This window comes from Lissotriton helveticus, chromosome 3_1 (assembly GCF_964261635.1).
Source record: "Lissotriton helveticus chromosome 3_1, aLisHel1.1, whole genome shotgun sequence".
In the NCBI taxonomy this organism is placed as follows: domain Eukaryota; kingdom Metazoa; phylum Chordata; class Amphibia; order Caudata; family Salamandridae; genus Lissotriton; species Lissotriton helveticus.
In genome coordinates this window covers 1,205,924,094-1,205,943,807 of record NC_136061.1, presented here as the reverse complement: position 1 = coordinate 1,205,943,807, position 19,714 = coordinate 1,205,924,094, and the positions used below count along the sequence as shown (strand labels likewise).

The window sequence follows — 19,714 nt, the reverse complement described above, 5'->3', positions numbered from 1 at the left end:
CGGAAACTATGATTTAGGGGTGTTAGCAACCTTCGATTATGATGCAAATGCATAGAAATGATGTCCTAATCATTATCGGTCTGTTGACACCAAATTTGTCATGGTACGTTGATATTTTGTGACACGGGTATTGGACCTCGATATCGGTATAACAACAGGGTCCAGATTTCCAGAACCACAATCATGCCAGAAGTGCTTTATTGAAAATAACTTACTTTGTAGGGAGGCGTCGCGGCCCTGTGGGCTGGGGAGAGGGCGGTGAGGTGGGAGCTGCGGGTGGGTTTGTTACCTCTTCAGCTCTCACCTCGGTAGTACAATTACCGGTAGTAACACACGCACCGCTGGCAGGTGGGGGCAGAATGACGCCCTTGTCACTGCAAATTCAACGCGAGGGTCTGGCCAAACATTCCCTGGGCCATCATTGGTAGCGCTTTCGCGCGCTACAAGATTGACGGCCCTGGGAGGGGACCGACGGCCACAAATGAGGTACGTCGCGCTGCGCACCACCACCAGTATGCTAGGTGGTGGTGCGTGCACACTGCAGGCAGCCTTTAAAAGTTGGTGCGCTTGCACGTCACACGGGGCCGCACAGCAGAGTGGCGGCCTGTTGTGGTGGCCTTTATAATTTATTTGGGGCACTCCTCCGTAATGACTGACAGTAGGAGTGCCCCAAATAAATGATAAAGGCCACCACAACAGGCCGCCCCCAAAATAGTGCCGCCTGGGGCGGACCGCCCCCTCGCCCCCACCCTAGCTACGCTGGTGACTACTCCTCCACGTTTGTGGCAGTGTACCCTGTCCTCCATACTCTAAATAAGGCCAAAGTCTTGACAGAAAACTTGCACCAGTATTCCTTGTTTAAAGTATCCCTTTTTTAGGAAACAAAATGGCTAACAGCATGATTGTGGTATTCTCTCAACGCTCCCTGGACGGGCAGCAGCCATCCTTTATGGCGAGTAACCCACAAGAAACGCTGAGCATATTTGTGTCTCAGACTAGACATTCAGGGGGTTGTGTTGTGGGAATGTGGTGAGTGAGATTTATATATTTGTAATTAGTATGATTTTGCTTTGTCTTTTGTTTCTTTCAGGCGTCATAAGCACCACAAGAACTGCACAAAGCAAACAACGGTGCAGAGGTGCACCGGGCCAGAGGAGTGCCGGATCTCTCACTACAAGTCTACTTTCATTAACCCGCCAAGTGAGTAAATCACAGCGTGGGGGTTGGGGTGGGTTTTCCACCAATGCAGTCAGTTTCACTATTGTTAGGGTATATCTCCTGCATTAATAAACTGTTTTGTGCCCATTAGTATACATATTTGTTATTTATGGTCGAAATACCACATCATTTGCCAAGTTTTGAAAATCTACATGACATTTCTACACATATCACTGTGGTACCTATAACTGTGACCTTGCTATGTGGTCAAGAATTATCAGCTGAAGAAACATTTATTACTTCTTAGAGACATTTTGGAGCCTATTCGCTGGGGCCAAGGCCAAACCTTGCCAGGTGTTACACGATGCCTCTGCTGCACAGAGCAAATTGTAGCTGCTTGGATAAAGAGTTAGGGCCTGATTACGAGTTTGGGGAATGCGCTAATACGTCACGTTTTATTTGGAGTTCTATTATGTTCCATTGAATATAATGGAACTTGTAATACAGCGGGCAGGCTATCCGTCACATTTGTGATGGAGTAAACCGTCCACAAAACTCGTAATCAGGTCCTTAGTGTTAAAGAGGACTCTACATTGATGTTAGAGTTGAGGGAAAACTATCCCACCCCCTATATTTATTTTTATCCCTCTTTACAATGTAGGCAAATTGGTACCTCAGGCACATAACAATTTGAAGAGCCCCAGTTGGGTCTCACTAAGCTCATCCCTTCCAATGGGTACTACCTTTTCAACTTGACTTCTCTTTTCACAGATGCTCAACCCAGAAGCAGTAAGAGGCCTCTTCGTACCCCTCCTCATCCTAAGCGCCCAGAGATGATGTTCAGCACCACTCAGCGGGCAGAGTTTGTCCCCAGGGAACTAGGGGAGAGGACTCAGCCATATGTTCCGGTAAGGTGGAGATGTTGGAATACGCAGACAAGCTATAGAATACATCTACCATCTAAGACTTTCTTTTCTGAAAATAGCCTGAGATTCTGGGCAGGAGTGCAAGGAACCTCGACCCCCCACTTACCCAACCTTTTACTGTTTTATTTGATTTAATTGAAAAACACGTTGGAAGAAAACCTCTTCTATATACTGTTCCACTTAAACTGTTCAATTGATGTTTTTAAGACAAATATCATCACAGATTTATTTTTTCAAAATTGGTCTTGACATGCTTTGAAAAAATATCTAACACCTTAAGTGCTGGGGGTGTCTCCTAAATGTTGATTCTTTTTGATATTTGATCAGTTTGTGCTTATGTCTTCATAACCTCTTTGCCGCATACGATATCCAGGCTAAATTTGCATCCTTTTTTCTACATATTGAGGCTTCACACACTCAGCGTCAATGTAAAGCTCCACATAGTCTACATGTTGAGCTCCCACACTGCACTTTTCTTCTCTTATGGTCATCCCACATTTTTCAAATTATCTTTAAACGTTTTCCAGAACTTCATAGTGATCTTTCCAGTTCTAACCATACACCAATATATCATCTGGAAAATATTCTATACTTTTAATCCCCTTAACAGGCTGATGCATTGCACTGTAGAATACTGATGCCAGTGCTGACACTACTCTAAAGGACAAGTAACAGAATATAAATGTGCCATGCAAGGTTATGAATTATTTTCAACAGCTCCCTTCAGCGTGGCTAGAATCACATTAAGCAGTGGGTGCATCTCAACCTAAATGCAGCCATTCAGGGGCCGTATTACAATAAGTGCCCAGGGGGCTCAATAGGCATTTGGGCCCACATTCCGCGCCCCTGTGGCACTTTGGTATTACTGAAGGTGGTGCAGACGCTTGTGTGTCTCCTTCAGTAATACCGAAAGCACTAGCACACTTAAAGCACTGGCGCTACCTTCAGGGGGCAGCCGCGGCCGGTAGTGGGAGTACCGGCCGGGCGGTGACATGGGGAGGGGGAGGGGCAGGGTGGGGAGTAGTTATGTATGGATTACGGACTCTAACAGGTAAGTAAACATATAAATAAATAAAACGAATTTCGTTGCGCGCACTGCATCGCATTTGGTGATGCAGTGCAGGCAACGAAATTCGTTTAAGTCCGTAATCCATACATTACTACCCCCCACCCTGCCCCTCCCCTTCCCCATGTTACCGCCCGGCCGGTACTCCCACTACCAGACCCGGCTGTCAGGGGGGATTTCCCTCTTTTGCATAGCGGCGTTCCCTATGGAAATGATGGGATTCCTTTGCCTCTGTGCCCGTGCCATATTCCAGACGTGGGCGCAGAGGCAAGAAGCTCTCAGGGGGTGTACTCGCAGTGCACCATCTTATAGGTGGCGCAGTGTGAGAGTGCCCCTGAGAGCAGCACGCTGGAGAGGAGAAAGGGGGTCCTGTGGCCACCCCAGACATCCCCTTGCAAGCAGGTACAGTCACTGACTGCACCCGCCTGCAAGGGGGTCTCTAATCCCCTTTAAATGTGCGCACATGCATTTTCCCATTGGCCTTCTGGGCTAAACCTCTGATGCTTTTGTTCTTTTATTTAACACCTCATCATACGTTCTGCTTAATTCAAGTATCAGTTCTTCCTTGAACACCGTTGGCACTAACTGCACTTTGTACACCTTCGGCGTGGCCACTTACTTCGAAATTACACTACGTTTAAACCCTGATTTTAAACACTTATCTCCAAAGACATTGGAAAACCTTTCTTTTCACTTAGGAAAGATAATATTGTTTTTCCTTTTGCCTTCTTTACCCAACCCTTTTTCAATTTTTCCTAACTTGTTGATTCTTCTCGCTCCTGCATAACACATGGGGGGTCATTATGATGGCGGATTTTCCACATACTCCGGGCCGGCGGAAGCCACCGCCGGCCCGGAGTATGCGGGAAATCCGCCGAGGAGGCCTGAAAGACCCACCGCCAAATTAGGATGGCTGGTGGGTCTCACAATCTGTCGGCCGCTTTTCCGCCGCGGTCGGAAGGCGACCACGGCGGAAAAGCACTAACATGGCTGGCGGTGTCTATCAGACACCGCCAGCCATATTAGGATGTAGGGAAAGTAATGCTTTTCCGCGGCGGCTTTGCCGCCGTGGAAAAGCATACGGACATTCACTTTGGGGGCCCGTTGCGGGCCCCCTGGGTGAAGGTTGCGTGGGGGGTGCACATGGGGGGTACCTATGGTACCCCCCTGCCTTTGCGTGCACGAAGCTGCAGGCACCGTGCGGTGCCTGCCGCTTTGTGCATGCAAATGCACTGCTTTCGTTTTTTACATTGCGGCGGGTGCTGCTTGAAGCAGCACCCGCCGCAATGTAAAACATACAGGATGTGACCGCCAGGGTGGCGGTCACATCCTAATTGCCATGGAGGGACCGCCGCTGCCCATGCGGACGGTCCCTCCTACTCAGGGGTGGCGGACGGACGCAAGTCCGTCCGCCATCCTAATCGGCCCCATAATCTGGACAGTTGGGAACGCATGTGATGTTCAGTGCTCTTTGTTGTGGCTATCCCTAGAGGCAACCTCCATCCTTAAATCCATACACACTTGCTTACACAGATCTTCCATTAAAAACCAAGGATAGCAATATAACAACCCGCAACTTCAATATATTTCTTTCAGTATGCCAGTAGACTAATGTCAGGTTTTTGTAACTCCTTATCTTTTAATATGTTTCATATTTTCACCTTTTACCTTTTAGTGTGTCTTGCACCAGAATACACCATCATTCCTATGTTTTTGCTCCCACCAACATGTCACAAAATAGAGCATCTGTTTCTTCGTCTACTCCACACACTTGTACCAGGGACACATCTTTTTCATTATTAACTCCCTTTGATTCCTCTGATGTTTGCTTTCACATTCTTCTCCTTGCACATCCTTGCAATGGCCACACGTTTGACATATTCCTGGACCGTTCCGTTCCATAGTGATATGTCCTCTAAGACCACAACTAAAACATGTGATATCTTTGACACTATACTCACTAATTTTTTATTGTACCCTCTCTGATGGGTACATTTACTTTCTTTTTAACTGTGGGGATTCCAGTGCCACCATCCCCTCCAACTGACAATTCCTCAATGCCCACTAATGTTTCTACTATTTGTCGCATAATCTTCACAGCTTTGGCTAATGCTAAGTTCTTCATCAAAAACAGCCTTTCCTGTATCTTCCTATTCCAACCCAATTATTGGGGAGTAACTGGGAATTAGTCTTCTAAACTGGAGTCGGAGGTCTTGTACATTCTAGTGTCCGTTTGGCTTTTAAATAGGGCCATGCCACTTTGACGAAATGCTTATGCCCAGCTACTAACCACTTGGCACACGTTTTTTCTTCGAAGAAAGAATACTATGAGTCTCCACAAGAACCACTGCAGAGCAAGACTGTCTACAATATCCACTTCCCGCCCAAGGAGCCGGTGGTGACCACTGTCCGACGCCCACCCAGTAATCTGCACCCCAGTCAAGACCGATTTGATGACCACACAACCAGCAAGGACTTCTACAAGGACTGGAAGGGGGGACGCCAGGCCCGGTATGGAGAGCTGCCAACCGTTGCGGGTATGCTTTAGTTCTCATGCCATGCATGTGACAGTGTGAGACCTAGACAAAGTGGTAGAACCTAAGGAAGGCATTGCTTGTGATCCTTTGCATGCAGGAATGATGTCTCCACTGGACAGTAATATTCTCCTATGGCAGTAATAGCCACATACTTTTATGTCTTTTCCCAACAGGGTCTATTCTGTTCCCAGGCCAAGGTCGTGAGATGAAAACAATTACACAAGAGCACTTTGTGGAGAAAAGCCTGTCCAAACCGGAACTGATAAAGAACGTCCATTCAAATATCACCATTGAAGGTACTGGAGGGAATGTGTGTTTTTGCTCCTAGTCACTTCAAACCTCAATCCCATCCGAATTCATTCTCTCTCTTGTCTTGGAATACTTTTTTTCTTCAATTATTTATCTCTTTTTCTTACACTATTAAAAAAATTATATAATGAAGAGTACACCCAGTTTTGAAAAGAACAAATATGTAATGTGAAATTAGAAATTTCAACAACCAATATTTCAGTGCTACGATCACAGTGCAACATAAATCTTTTACCTAGATCCAGCATCATGGGCAGATTTCCTGTAATGCAGTGCAACAACTAAATTTGCTGCAATTTATTACTCAAGGGTGAAAACCAGTGCTTAGTTTGAGACGCTGGTTTCCAGTGCCCAGCACTAGCACTTAATCATAAACATGCCCGCTTTTCATGAGCACCAGTTAAGGACACGTTCATTTGCCCGGAATCACAGGATGTTGAGCTGATGCTGAGACTCAAGCCTGGTTCCCCAGCTCTGAAATATGCAGCTCTGGCCATTATGCCACATCCTCTCCCCACTTTCATGGTTAGTAGTTGGTTCTGTTTTAGGCGGCGCTAACAGGAGAAATGGTCTGGGGCAAGCTCCCTTCTGACGAGAGCCCCAGCACTTATGTTTTTTACAAGTTAACCACTGGTGAAAACACAGCCGAGCCATAAATACCAAGACTGGCCTACAGCTGCTGTCATCCCTGCCAAGGCCTTCCAACTAGCCTGCCTTGTGCACCATGGTTCAGAGGCGAGTTTGTGCTGTCTAGCATAGGATTTGTATTGGAAGCATATACTTCCAGTACAGGTCCCTTTGCCTAGACACATTTCAGAACAATCCCACGCACTGGGTGTGTGCTGTGCACTTCAGCACACTTTCAATCCATGACTTTTTGTGAGATATGAAAAATGTACTCTAGTTAACACCTGCTTCAAGGATGGATTTCTTTTGACACAAAGTCTGAACTGCCTGCTTGATAGATTGGGCTCTGCAACAAAATCTACAGGTGTTACCGTTGATGTACCCAAATAACGCCCTCTTTACATCTCCATTGATGCACAGGAACCCTTCCAGGACAAAAAACCTTTTGCTCTGAAAGTAAATACCATGAGTCCTTCTGCATCACTTTGCATAACCTAGTAAATGTGGGCCCAAACATTTTTAAAACGTGCAATGCATTAGAAAAAAGATGAAAAAACACAGACAAAATTCAGTGGTGTGACAAAGATGTTGTCAAATTAGATGTGTTCCCAAGCCAGATCCATCTAAAATCCTGACAGCAACCCTCAGCATCCCCACCTTGCTTTTACAGAAATTGGCATTTAGCTCAACATCATTTATTTGCTGCGATCTAAGTCATATCCTAATAAGGGGGAAGACGTAGACAAATACTCCATGTGTCAGAGCAAAGATAGAGCTTGATATCAAGTATAAAGAAAAGCATTACAAAAGGCACAGATGCATCCAATGGGGCTGTTGTAGCATGTGCTGGCGGAGCAAAGCTCTAGTTGCATTAAGACAGGCCTGTCACACAAGAAAGCATGCGCATAGCCAGCCTTACAAAGTTGTCTTTTTCTTGCCAGGTCACCATGACATGACAACAACCAATCAGAGCACATACCATCTTCTGCCACTGGGAAAACCACCAGGCCGCCGACCAGCACAACTCCAACCAGAAAATGCCGCTCTAAAGCGTCCTCATGTGGAGATTATGACCAAGTACCAGAGTGACTTCCCAGGATACAGGTCACTGCCCATGCGGACTCATCCTGCCTACCCACCGTTGGACAACCTAGCTATAGATCAGAGTTTCAGGTGAGTAGCTGGTAGGGATGTTAACAGAGCAGCGAATTAAGTGCATCTCACAAAGTAAGACCCTCTGGATTATCCCACTTCCCACTAACATTTTCTGAGTGATTTATTCACTTTCCTCCAACCCCCTGGCATCTCAGTATTTTGCTTTATGCTACACTCGATGCTGGCACTAAACTGAATTCTTCATTCTAAGACTGAGAGAACTTAAAACAACCTTAAATCAGCTAAACAATGTAGCTATTGTATCCTGTGGTCTTCATTATCTGCAAATGGTGTAGCTAAAATGAGTAGCAGTGTACAGAAAAGATCTATGTAGGGGTCACATTTCCAGTATTTAGTATACAACTGGAAGTGTTGGTTTGTCAGAGTTGAAAATGTGAGAGCTTACAGGACAGATGCAGTAATAAATAGGAAGTCCAAAAAAAGGTAATTTCGTATGTTTTATTTCCCTCTAATGCACGCAAAATGTCTGTTGTTCATGCACGGATGTACTATGGATCTCTGTCACAGGGGAGGGGTGGAAACTAACCATCGATTTCTATTAATAATATTTTGGGGCCAGGTTTACAGTTCGGCCGTCAGGTTACTCAGTCACAAATGTGGCATATCCAGTTCGCAGTATTACAAGTGAATTATATCCATTGGCACTTAAGCACCACTGCCTGGGAAGGGATCTAGCGTGATGTTTCTTAATTACAGGGTGTTGGACTCCACCCTCTCCGCAGGGTCCCACCCCAAAACTTTTATTTGCCTTCGCCCCTCCTTTTTTCTGAACCAATTTTTCTTGGCTTTTAGGGCTCTGTGCAAATTACTACTGCTAACCAGTGCTTTAGTGCTTGTGCTCGCTCATTTAAGCATGGTAAAATTGGCTTATACCCAATTGGTAAATTAAATTTATGTATAAGTCCCTAGTAAAGTGGGACTACATGTACCCAGAGCCTGTAAATTAAACGCTAATAGTCGATCTGCAACACTTACTGTGCAATCCATTAAAGTAGCCCTTTAAACATCTTCTCAGGTCAGCCACTGCAGCCTCTAGTGCAGTTTTAAAGTGCCATTTCGACCTAGTAAAATAAACCTTTTAGCCAGGCTTAAACCTTCCTTTTCAATACATATGTCACCCCAAAGGCAGGCCCTAATCAGCCCATAGGACACTGTGAAATGTATTTAAAAAGTAGGTCATATGGTTTTTTAGGCTTTACATGCCCTGGTAGTGAAAAACATTAACATTTGTTTTACCTTATTACATTTAATAAGTGATAACTTTTGATTGATAGCACGTCGGAATGTAATGTTTACTCTCAAATGAATTGCAATGTAAAGCCCTCTTTAATAGTAAAGTTGGATTTTAAGTCACAATTCTGAAATGTCACTTTTAGAAAGTTGCCATTTTCATGTCCTTGCCATTTGGTGCCTGCAGCCTGTATCCTGGGTCACACAACTATGTGTACTTGGTAGTTGACCTTTGTGTATTCTTTCCAGACAGTGTCACAAAGGGGAATGGATGTTGGCAGGATTGGCCACCCTGATAAGATTTATGAGGGCTGAACTGTTACCTATCACACTTGCACTTCAAAAGGGTCTGCCTCTTGCACTCACAAGGAACTTCACTCTAGCGTTTGTCATCTCAGTCATCCTGGGACCAGGGCATTGAGGACTGTCTGTGGGGAATAACTCCATAAGTTTCTTCCAAACACTAGCACCAGATATAAAAATAGAACCTTCAGACCAACTCCTTGGTACATTCCTAGACCGGTGCATACTACAGAAGAAGGACTGCCCTACTGCCATAGTCAGAGGACTGCAATGTTGCTTGAGGCCTGCTCTGCTCTCTGAGAAGGAAGACGGGCCGTGGCCCCTTAATCTCAGACAGAGCGACTCCAAGACACAGGTGGCTGACCTCCTGTTCTGAGCTGCAAGGACACAATAAGATCCAGAGACCTCCTTGCAACTGTCAGCTGACCTGCCTGAGCTCTGCTGGGCTCTGCGGGAGTGAATTCCTGGTCCAGGAGGTGCCTTCCCAGTTCCTGGACCCTTGGCTGGCTTCAAAGAGAACTCCTTCTGGCCTACCTGAAGGTTTCATTGGAAACAACGCAAAGTCCTGCAAAGCCTGGCCATACAGCTTCATCAGAACTGATGCTAAATGACGAGGTGAAGGCTTTCAAACCAATGCTGTGCAGACTGCACATTAAGGATATAAGGTACAACTCTTAGAGGGCCAATTGTGCTCCTGTATGGGGCCTGTGCAGCATCACAGTCATCCTAAATGTGTAACTTTGTCCTGGGGCAGCACGATCAGATTCACTTAGAAAGCGCTTTGTACCTTTAGGAGCTACTTTTGTCTAAATCTTTAACATTCAGTATCTTCAGTTCTACTAATTGTTATTTGGGTCTCAAATTGTTTAATATATCATAAGCTATTTTTCTAAATTGGTTTGGGACTTTTCTTGGTTTTGAGCCAAGCTACCAGACGAATAAGCAGAGGTTAATTTAGTGACTTTTTACTGTGAGAAGTTGGCCTGGTATATGATGCTCACTAGTTCTAGTGATCACCTTGTACCATGCCAAGCAACCCTTATGGTGCAGGTTGTAAAGTCAACCTTATAGACAAGCTATCCTAGGGGTAGCATGGACTAAGCAGTCTTAGGCTAAACTCTGTAAAGGCATGTGAAGCAAGCTGTTTTACCATGCACAATCCCTTGAATACCAAATGAAAGGACACCACACAGATATATATTGAAAATATATATAGATTTATTACTACAAATATCCCTGATACTCTTTATGAGCACAGAAGCAAATGCGTTAAAACAAAACACAGTTTAAATACACAAAAGTTGCACAATTTTGGATGAGCCCTAGGGGCCACCTAAACCATATACTAAAATAGTGGTATAAGAACCACTACCGGGAAAGTGAAGAGGCCTAGGGCCTGGGGAATCGCTGGAGCTGTTCGGGACTAGCAGTGAAGAAGTCGGGAAAGGCCCGCGGGACTCGGGTGCAGTGCGGAAAGTGCACGCTTTACCAATGCAATGTCAATGGTGCGTAAAAGTTACAAAGTTAGTTAAAAAGGAACCTTCCGAGTGACCTAGAAGGATGAAACTTTAGACACAGACCCTAGAGGTGTGTACCAGTGTGGGAACACCGGCGGAGCTGAGTTACCTCACCCACAGGAAGCGGGTGCACAGGGTCGAAGTAGTGTCGGGTTTCGTCACGCAGGTCGATGGTGCTGGGAGCTGAAGATGCTGCAGGCGGCTCGATGTGAAGAGTTCCGGTGGATCCAAGGGTGGATCTGAAGAGGTGAAGACCTGAAAGCAGAGGGGACAATGTTCAAAGTCACTAGCCAGTGACTACCGTGGAACCAGAGTGGAACCAGGCGATGTCGGGTGCAAACAGGCGTCGAGGTGTAGCTTCTCTCTGCAGCCACATGGACACGAGGGGTCGAAGACGTCCAGGAGTCGGTCACGAGCTGTCCCACGCAGGCTTCTCGCTGTTGGTGGTGTCGGCAACTTGGTTGGAGCAAACAGGCCTTGGCTAACGCAAACCACGCAGGAATCAAAAAAGGCTTGTTACTCGGACCAGCAAGGTCAGAGCAGGTACTCCTTTTTACAGGAGCAAGGGCAAATCTGGAGCAACCAGACCCGCAGTGTAGATTGAAGGTTTCGTTGCCAAGATGGCCGCTAGCCACGTGGCAAGTGGCCGGGATGGCGCATCAAGTGGCACAGTGCAAAAGGGCCCCACGCAGATCGTGGAGATGCTGGGGGACTGATCTTCGGTGCAAGGGCTGCTCGAGGTTGGGGCTTCTCAAACCCCAAAGCACAGCGTCGAGGGTGCCTCTGATGCTGCGCAGTCAGCTTCTCGGGGGTCTTTCAAGAGGTCCGGTCCCACCTCTCTCGGTGCCTCCACGGGTCCCTTCTTTGCAGGGACTGTGGATCGGGCGGTGAGAAGTCTGGGAGTCTGGGTCTTGTCAGGCTCTGGGCTCAGGCTCCGGCGGGAGACGGCGGCAAAGCAGATGTCGAGTTGCTGGTTGGTGCCTGTGTTCACAGGGTGGTCACTCCTTGGCCACAAGGGAGATTCTCTTCCGTCTTCTGTGCAGCAGAATGTCGAAGTCCAGTCTTCTTCTGTATTTCAAGTTGATTTAGGATGATCTGAAGTCTCAGGACACAGCTCCCACTCTTATTCGAATCTGGGGGGCCGGATCACCTACTAGGTCCCTCCTCTGGGTGGAACCAGGAAGGGGGGTGGTTACACCCCCTTTCCTTTGTCCAGTTTCGCGCCAGGACTGGGGCTGGAAAGCCCCAGCACCAGTTTGAACTGGCCTATGCACAGGGACACCTTGTGTGCCCCAGGCATGTCTGATTCTATTCAGCCCTGTCCTACCCAATACACAAAATCCTGTCTGGAGTGGTACTAGCACCTCCCCAGGCAGGAAACCCTTTGTCCAAGCTGCCCTCGCTGGAAGGACTCCCAGCAGCAGGAGGTCAGACTTGTGTCTGTGGTGGCAGCATCCATTTTGTGATGCTCAGGCTCTGTTTAACTTTAACCGGGGTTCAGGCTAGGTACATGTCGTGTCCCTCTAGAAGGGTGGAATGCTACCCCCGTCGCCAGAACTGGCGAGGGGGTAGTATTCCAATTCGTATGACACCTTACTCGACATGTTTTGATAAAGCCAAACCTAAGATAGCATTTAACCGCGAGGTTCATAATGCACTTAAGAGTATATGGTATGGCAATATCATGAAACAGCTAAAGGACATGGTTCCGAAAGCTGCAGACAGGCTCAGCTCATGCCAGAGCACCATCTCACATATTTCCAAGCACTCTGCCTCCAGGATTGATGAGGCCTTCCATAGGAGTGACTGATAGGAACATATGTGTCCATTTTAGGTTAGGTATAGGCATACTACATCTAAGTAAGGGGTGGTTACACCGACTTACCCCAGCTGAGTGATCAGCCAGTTGTGTCAAATATGGAGGCCAGGCCAGGGGTGGCACAATACATGCTGCAGCCCCTGGTATTATGGAGAAAGGGGGTCCCAGACTGTCAAACAATCATTCATAAAATGATGAAACAACAGAGTTTGAGAAAGAAATTTTTCATACAGCATATGAATTAAGGGTTACGTTGTATTTATTTCACAGGGTAACCAGGCAGACCGATTAATGGTTCAAGCAAATTGTAAAGGTTCATTTGCAGTTCATAAGCATATTAGTGCCCACATGGTGAGGGGGTGGGAAGTGAAGTGAGGGATTATTATGTGAAAGAAAGTGACAAAATACATTAAATAATCAATTGCACATCATTGATTAAAGATTTTTCTATATATATATACACTGGTCTCCTGAATTCGGAGCCAAATCCAAACGGAATAATTCACAATCAAAAGTCAAAAAGAACAATATCTCCTGTCTATGGCTGTGTAAATCCTGTGTAACCATAGGAGTATATATCAGGAAAAAACGTCTACGTTTCGACCCTATATGGTAGGGTGAATGGCCCTTACAAGGCGGGTCTTCGTCAGGACAATGGAGCAGTGGGCAGACCTCCTAGGGTAAGAAAAGAATGGAAAACTACTTAATAGGGTAGTGATTACCCGATTGCCTCTGCGAATGTAGTCCGCTGGGCAGTACATTAAAAACAACAACTTGAAAGGACTATCATGATCACACATGCTGTTACCTTTGGAGTGGAGGGGCGCTACAGTGGCCTTGGATGTAGGTCGTTACCGCAAACAGGTGTTCTAAATGTAAAAAACGTAAAAAACGGACCCCAAGATTTAATTCCAAGCACTACTAGAACAAATTAATCAGAGCACAGTGTGCCATCAGAGGGAAGAGGGATCGTAGAATTACCTTCAGTCCCATTCAATTCGTCACGAGGGGTATCAACAGATCTAATCTGCATCAAAGGGGAAAAATGAGAAAACATAGCCTCGTCAGTATAGATTAGGTCCCCTGCAGGATGGTGGCATCCAAGTACGTTATCAAGTATCTAACTACAAAGGGTGGGGGTATTTTTTACCTTATCGAACAAAGCGCTGGCGTGGTCTCGAGGCAGTCAATGCAAAGCGACTCGCGTAACCAGGAAGTGGCGGTAGAGGGGCGTGGTTACGTTTATAACGTCGGGTGCAGACATAGTAGAGAGACTCTAACTTAAGCGGTTGCTATGCGATGATAGACGCTTAGGAATGGCTATGTCGCTCCGAAGGTCCAAGGACTTGGGAGTCTAAAAATTTTTAAGCAGTAGAAGGACTCTAAACTAAGCAAATACTTATACAATAAGAAACACTTTAAAAACATGTGCATATTATTCCAAAAATACCAGCGATGATAAACGCTTAGGAATGGCTATGTCGCTCCGAAGGTCCAAAGACTTGGGAGTCTAAAAATCTTTAAGCAGTAGAAGGACTCTAAACTAAGCAATTACTTATACAATAAGAACCACTTTAAAACCATGTACATATTGTTCCAAGAATATCAGCATAATGTTGGGTGCATGTACCTACCCGCAAGGTGGTAAAATGCACCTTGAACTAATGTAGCATAATTATGAACCCATTGCATTGGGCAGGCAAGTGTGGGTGCATGTACCTACCGTACAAGGTGGTAAAATGCACATGCGTTTAGGATTATTGCACTGATCACATTTTAGAGGTAAAGGGCATTGTTCAAGAGGTATCTACAAGATAATTATAGGATCGCAAGTTGAGCAAAGCTACTTTCGGATTCGTTCAAGCCATTCCTTACTGAGTCAAAAATTTGCATCCATTTTACTTCTCTCGTATTAAGGATAGGGGCAATGTTGCCTCCCCTTGCGGGTAGGTACATGCACCCAACATTATGCTGATATTCTTGGAACAATATGTACATGGTTTTAAAGTGGTTCTTATTGTATAAGTAATTGCTTAGTTTAGAGTCCTTCTACTGCTTAAAAATTTTTAGACTCCCAAGTCTTTGGACCTTCGGAGCGACATAGCCATTCCTAAGCGTTTATCATCGCTGGTATTTTTGGAATAATATGCACATGTTTTTAAAGTGTTTCTTATTGTATAAGTATTTGCTTAGTTTAGAGTCCTTCTACTGCTTAAAAAATTTTAGACTCCCAAGTCCTTGGACCTTCGGAGCGACATAGCCATTCCTAAGCGTCTATCATCGCATACCAACCGCTTAAGTTAGAGTCTCTCTACTATGTCTGCACCCAACGTTATAAACATAACCACGCCCCTCTACCGCCACTTCCTGGTTACGCGAGTCGCTTTGCATTGACTGCCTCGAGACCACGCCAGCGCTGTGTTCGATAAGGTAAAAAATACCCCCACCCTTTGTAGTTAGATACTTGATAACGTACTTGGATGCCACCATCCTGCAGGGGACCTAATCTATACTGACGAGGCTATGTTTTCTCATTTTTCCCCTTTGATGCAGATTAGATCTGTTGATACCCCTCGTGACGAATTGAATGGGACTGAAGGTAATTCTACGATCCCTCTTCCCTCTGATGGCACACTGTGCTCTGATTAATTTGTTCTAGTAGTGCTTGGAATTAAATCTTGGGGTCCGTTTTTTACGTTTTTTACATTTAGAACACCTGTTTGCGGTAACGACCTACATCCAAGGCCACTGTAGCGCCTCTCCACTCCAAAGGTAACAGCATGTGTGATCATGATAGTCCTTTCAAGTTGTTGTTTTTAATGTACTGCCCAGCGGACTACATTCGCAGAGGCAATCGGGTAATCACTACCCTATTAAGTAGTTTTCCATTCTTTTCTTACCCTAGGAGGTCTGCCCACTGCTCCATTGTCCTGACGAAGACCCGCCTTGTAAGGGCCATTCACCCTACCATATAGGGTCGAAACGTAGATGTTTTTTCCTGATATATACTCCTATGGTTACACAGGATTTACACAGCCATAGACAGGAGATATTGTTCTTTTTGACTTTTGATTGTGAATTATTCCGTTTGGATTTGGCTCCGAATTCAGGAGACCAGTGTATATATATATATAGAAAAATCTTTAATCAATGATGTGCAATTGATTATTTAATGTATTTTGTCACTTTCTTTCACATAATAATCCCTCACTTCACTTCCCACCCCCTCACCATGTGGGCACTAATATGCTTATGAACTGCAAATGAACCTTTACAATTTGCTTGAACCATTAATCGGTCTGCCTGGTTACCCTGTGAAATAAATACAACGTAACCCTTAATTCATATGCTGTATGAAAAATTTATTTCTCAAACTCTGTTGTTTCATCATTTTATGAATGATTGTTTGACAGTCTGGGACCCCCCTTTCTCCATAATAACTTATCACCCAGGTCCCAATGACTATCTGGGTCTGACCCTGTTACTTGTTAACGCAGCCCCTGGTAGGCCTTGGAAGCACCTATGCCCTGGGTACCTGGGTACACTGTTACAGGGGCCAATAAGGCGAACCAATTCCAATTGTGTATGTACCTAAGGTATATGGAGTCCATTTTAAGGAGAGAACAATTAGCCTGGGGCCCTGAATAGCAGGATCCCAGGCCAACTATGTCAAAAACCAGCTAAACTCCAGGGAAAAAGTTTGGGGGTAACCATAGTCAGATATCCACCTTCCTACATAACCCCCCCCCCCCCAAACGAAAGGAGATAAGGCTATCCTTGACCAGGTAAGCCTATATTGCCTAAGTGGCCATATAAGGAAGTACCAGCTCTGGCTTGGTTACCCCCTGTCTCATGGTCCACTAAGCAATCCCTCACCCTAAGGGTATCTGAGGGTCTCCACCATAGGGAATCTCTACCTGTGGTGTGTCTTTGCAAAGTTAAAGGCTGGTGTTGGGATGGAGTACTGAAGTGAGATTCCTCTGTAGGACTCAGCTTCCTCCAATCACTCTCCACCATGTGTGCCTTTCTTTCTTTGACTGAGTTGCACTGTGCTCTCAGGGTCAACCTCTGGCTACCTAAAGCTGGAGGCTGGGTCCCTCTTGTTGGCTTAGTGGAGGGACAGGTCAGGTTTGGGGCCTTGGGGTCCCAGGTTTGGCTGTGCCCAACAGAATCCATCTGTGGGAGGTCCCTAACTACTTTTAAGGGGGCTCCCTCAGGAGTTTTTAAAGTTTTTACCTCAATAGGGCTCCTAGTTTCGGTGCCCCCAATCTGTTGATGGGGGTGCTTTATTTGACAGGGGGCCCTTTGGGGCTCACTGTCCTTCTTGTCCTCTGCAGCCCTGGGCTGACTAAGGCAAGGTAGAGAGGGGCAGGTTACCTGCTCCAGACTGGGTCCCACCTGAGAAGGGTCCACTGTCATCAGAGGCTCTGTCAGGCCAGGCCTAACAACCTCTGGGACAGTTCCTTCATCAGGGGTAAGATCAGTTCCCTGAGGAGGCTGATCCTTTCCTAAAGTCTGGTGGGAGGGAGATTTCTCTTCCTCCTCAATGCTCTCTGTTTGTGTGGAGTGATCCATCTTTTCAGGCTTCACAACACATGTATCAGTTTGAGTTTGGGCTGTGGCCATCACAGCCCCACCAACCTTTTCAGGAGGAGACTCAGTTTGGGTATGGGCTGTTACCATCACAGCCCTGCTAATCTTTTCAGGAGGGAAGTTAGCTAAAGATGGGGCTGAGGTTTGCTCAGCCCTACCAACCTTTTCAGGAAGGACATCTTGGATTGGGGCTGTAGCCATCACAGCCCCACTAACCTTTCCATGGAGATTTACCATTCTAGAATGGGTTTGTTGTTCAACCTCAGCCCAGGCTGAGATTTCTAAATCATTCCCCAGTAGACAATCTACAGGCAAGTTTGGGGACACTGCCACTCTCTTTGGGCCAGTGACTCCTCCCCAGCTGAGATTTACCACTGCCATGGGATGATTTTTCTGAACTCCATCAATGTTTGTCACCTGATATCTGGCATCAGGTAAAAGTTGCCTTGAGGGGACTAGACATTCAGCCACCATGGTGATGCTAGCCCCTGTGTCTCTAAAGGCCTCAACTTTCAAGCCATTGATGAGGGGCTCCTGTCTATACTTGCTCAAAGTGTTTGGGCAAGCAGTGAAATTGGCAAACCCCATGCCAGTCTCATAGACAAGAGTATCTGAGGTAGGGGACCTGGTTAGCCCAGAATCCACCTGTCCTCCAAAAGTAAACCCACCCAGATTCCTGGGTGTGCTCCCACTTCCTGGGGGATTACTGCTGACAGTAACAGGAGGTGTTGGAGCTGGCTTTGGAGGTATATTCTCTTTATTGCCATTCTTGGGACAACAGCTGTCTGTTTTGTAATGCCCAACCTGTTTACAGACATGACAATAAGGCTTTTTCTGGGTTGAAGAAGTGTCTTGGGACCCACCCCCATCCTTGGAGTTTTGGGGCCCTGGGGAAGTCTTTCCTTACTTTTATCCCCACCCTTCTCTTGAGGCTTGGTAGTCTCTTTCTTTTGGTCACCACCCTGGTTCTTAGGCCTGATCCTGGTTCTGACCCATTTGTCTGCCCTCCTACCCAATTCTTGTGGGGAGGTCAGATCAGAGTCAACCAGGTGCTGATGTAGAAGCTGATTTTGACAATTACTTAAGATTTGCTCTCTCATAATTAAATTATACAATCCTGTATAGTCAGTAACCTTACTTCCCAGCAACCAGCCCTCCAGAGCCTTAGTGGCACATTCAACAAATTCAGACCAGTCCTGAGTCTGTGTCTTCTGGGTGTCTCTGAACATTAACCTGTACTGTTCAGTGGTTAAGCCTAACCCATCAATCAGAGCACTCTTCAGGACCAGGTAGTTTCTAGAATCCCCATCACTAACTGTGAGGAGTCTGTCTCTGCCTCCACCTTCAAAGGAGAGCCACAAGATTGCTGCCCACTGCTCCTGAGGGACCTGTTGTACTTTGCAAGCTCTCTCAAGTGCAGTCATCCACTTGTGGATATCATCCCCAACTTTGTAGGGGGCACAATCTTACTCAGGTTTCTATTGTCATAGGACCTGTCTTTATCCTTAGGGATAGTGCTGCCACCAGTGGAATCTAATCCACTCTCTCTAGGCTGCCTTGCTCTAGCAAGTTTCTCTTTGGCCAGGGCAACTTCTAATTCTTGTCTCTGGATCCTAAGTTCAGCCTCTCTCATTTTGGCCTCATGTTCCCTTCTCTGAGGGCTAGTGAACTCCCTTCTGGAGTTACCATGAGAACCTCTAGAAACATGGGAAGTATTGGACTCACCTGAGTGATTCCTCCTCCTCCTATGCTCCTGGTTAAGTCCATTTGGGGGTCTGAATGGGTTGGACCCACCTTCAGTCCCAAATAAGCTTAGGTTAGCCTGGTTAAGCCTGCTGACTAACACCTGGCTATCTCTATCATCATCAGACTCACTTTCTTCTACCTCCTCCCCCTCTTCTTCTTCCTCAGGCTGAGTATTCCCAGTGGTCTGGTCTTCCTCGTCTATCTGGATGACAGGGGCAGGGGCATCAGGGTTATCATCTTCAGTGGGAGAGCCTCCATCTCCAGTCCCTGAGGTGCCTGGTTTGGAGTTCTTTAGAGCTTCAGACTGGTCTAACAGCTCTCTGAGGTGTCCTGCTGTAGGAGTAGGACCTGATTTGATTCCTCTCATGGAACACAGTTGCCTCAGTTCCTTAAATGGAAAGATAGCAAATTTGGATGGTGCCCTCGGAGGGTCACTCTCAACAGAGGTGGTTCCAGTGGATCCCTCTGCTCCAGACATTGCTCTAGTGTGGTGGATGTGTTGCAATCTACCTACACTTGTGTTTTCCTACAAAACCTATCTAGTAGTTGTAGTCAGGGTGTGCTACTCCCTATCCTCTACAACAACTAAGTTCAGTAGAACTTAAGTATATCTAGTCTTGTTTTAGTGTACCTATCAGGTACCTGTATGATCTTTCAAATGATATTTTCAAAGATTGTAATGGTAAAACAACAGCAAGCTCAAATCC

At 46.1% G+C, this 19,714-nt stretch overlaps 1 protein-coding gene across 1 annotated transcript in view; it reads left to right on the top strand.

Moving 5' to 3' along the window:
• Positions 1–19,714, top strand: part of LOC144824909 (uncharacterized) — a 68,489-nt gene that overhangs the window by 26,582 nt on the left and 22,193 nt on the right. The window contains exons 2-6 of the mRNA XM_078683877.1: positions 1,091–1,200; positions 1,930–2,066; positions 5,468–5,687; positions 5,861–5,983; positions 7,565–7,796. Coding sequence (XP_078540003.1) covers positions 1,091–1,200; positions 1,930–2,066; positions 5,468–5,687; positions 5,861–5,983; positions 7,565–7,796 — 822 coding nt within the window. The remainder of the gene's footprint in view (positions 1–1,090; positions 1,201–1,929; positions 2,067–5,467; positions 5,688–5,860; positions 5,984–7,564; positions 7,797–19,714) is intronic.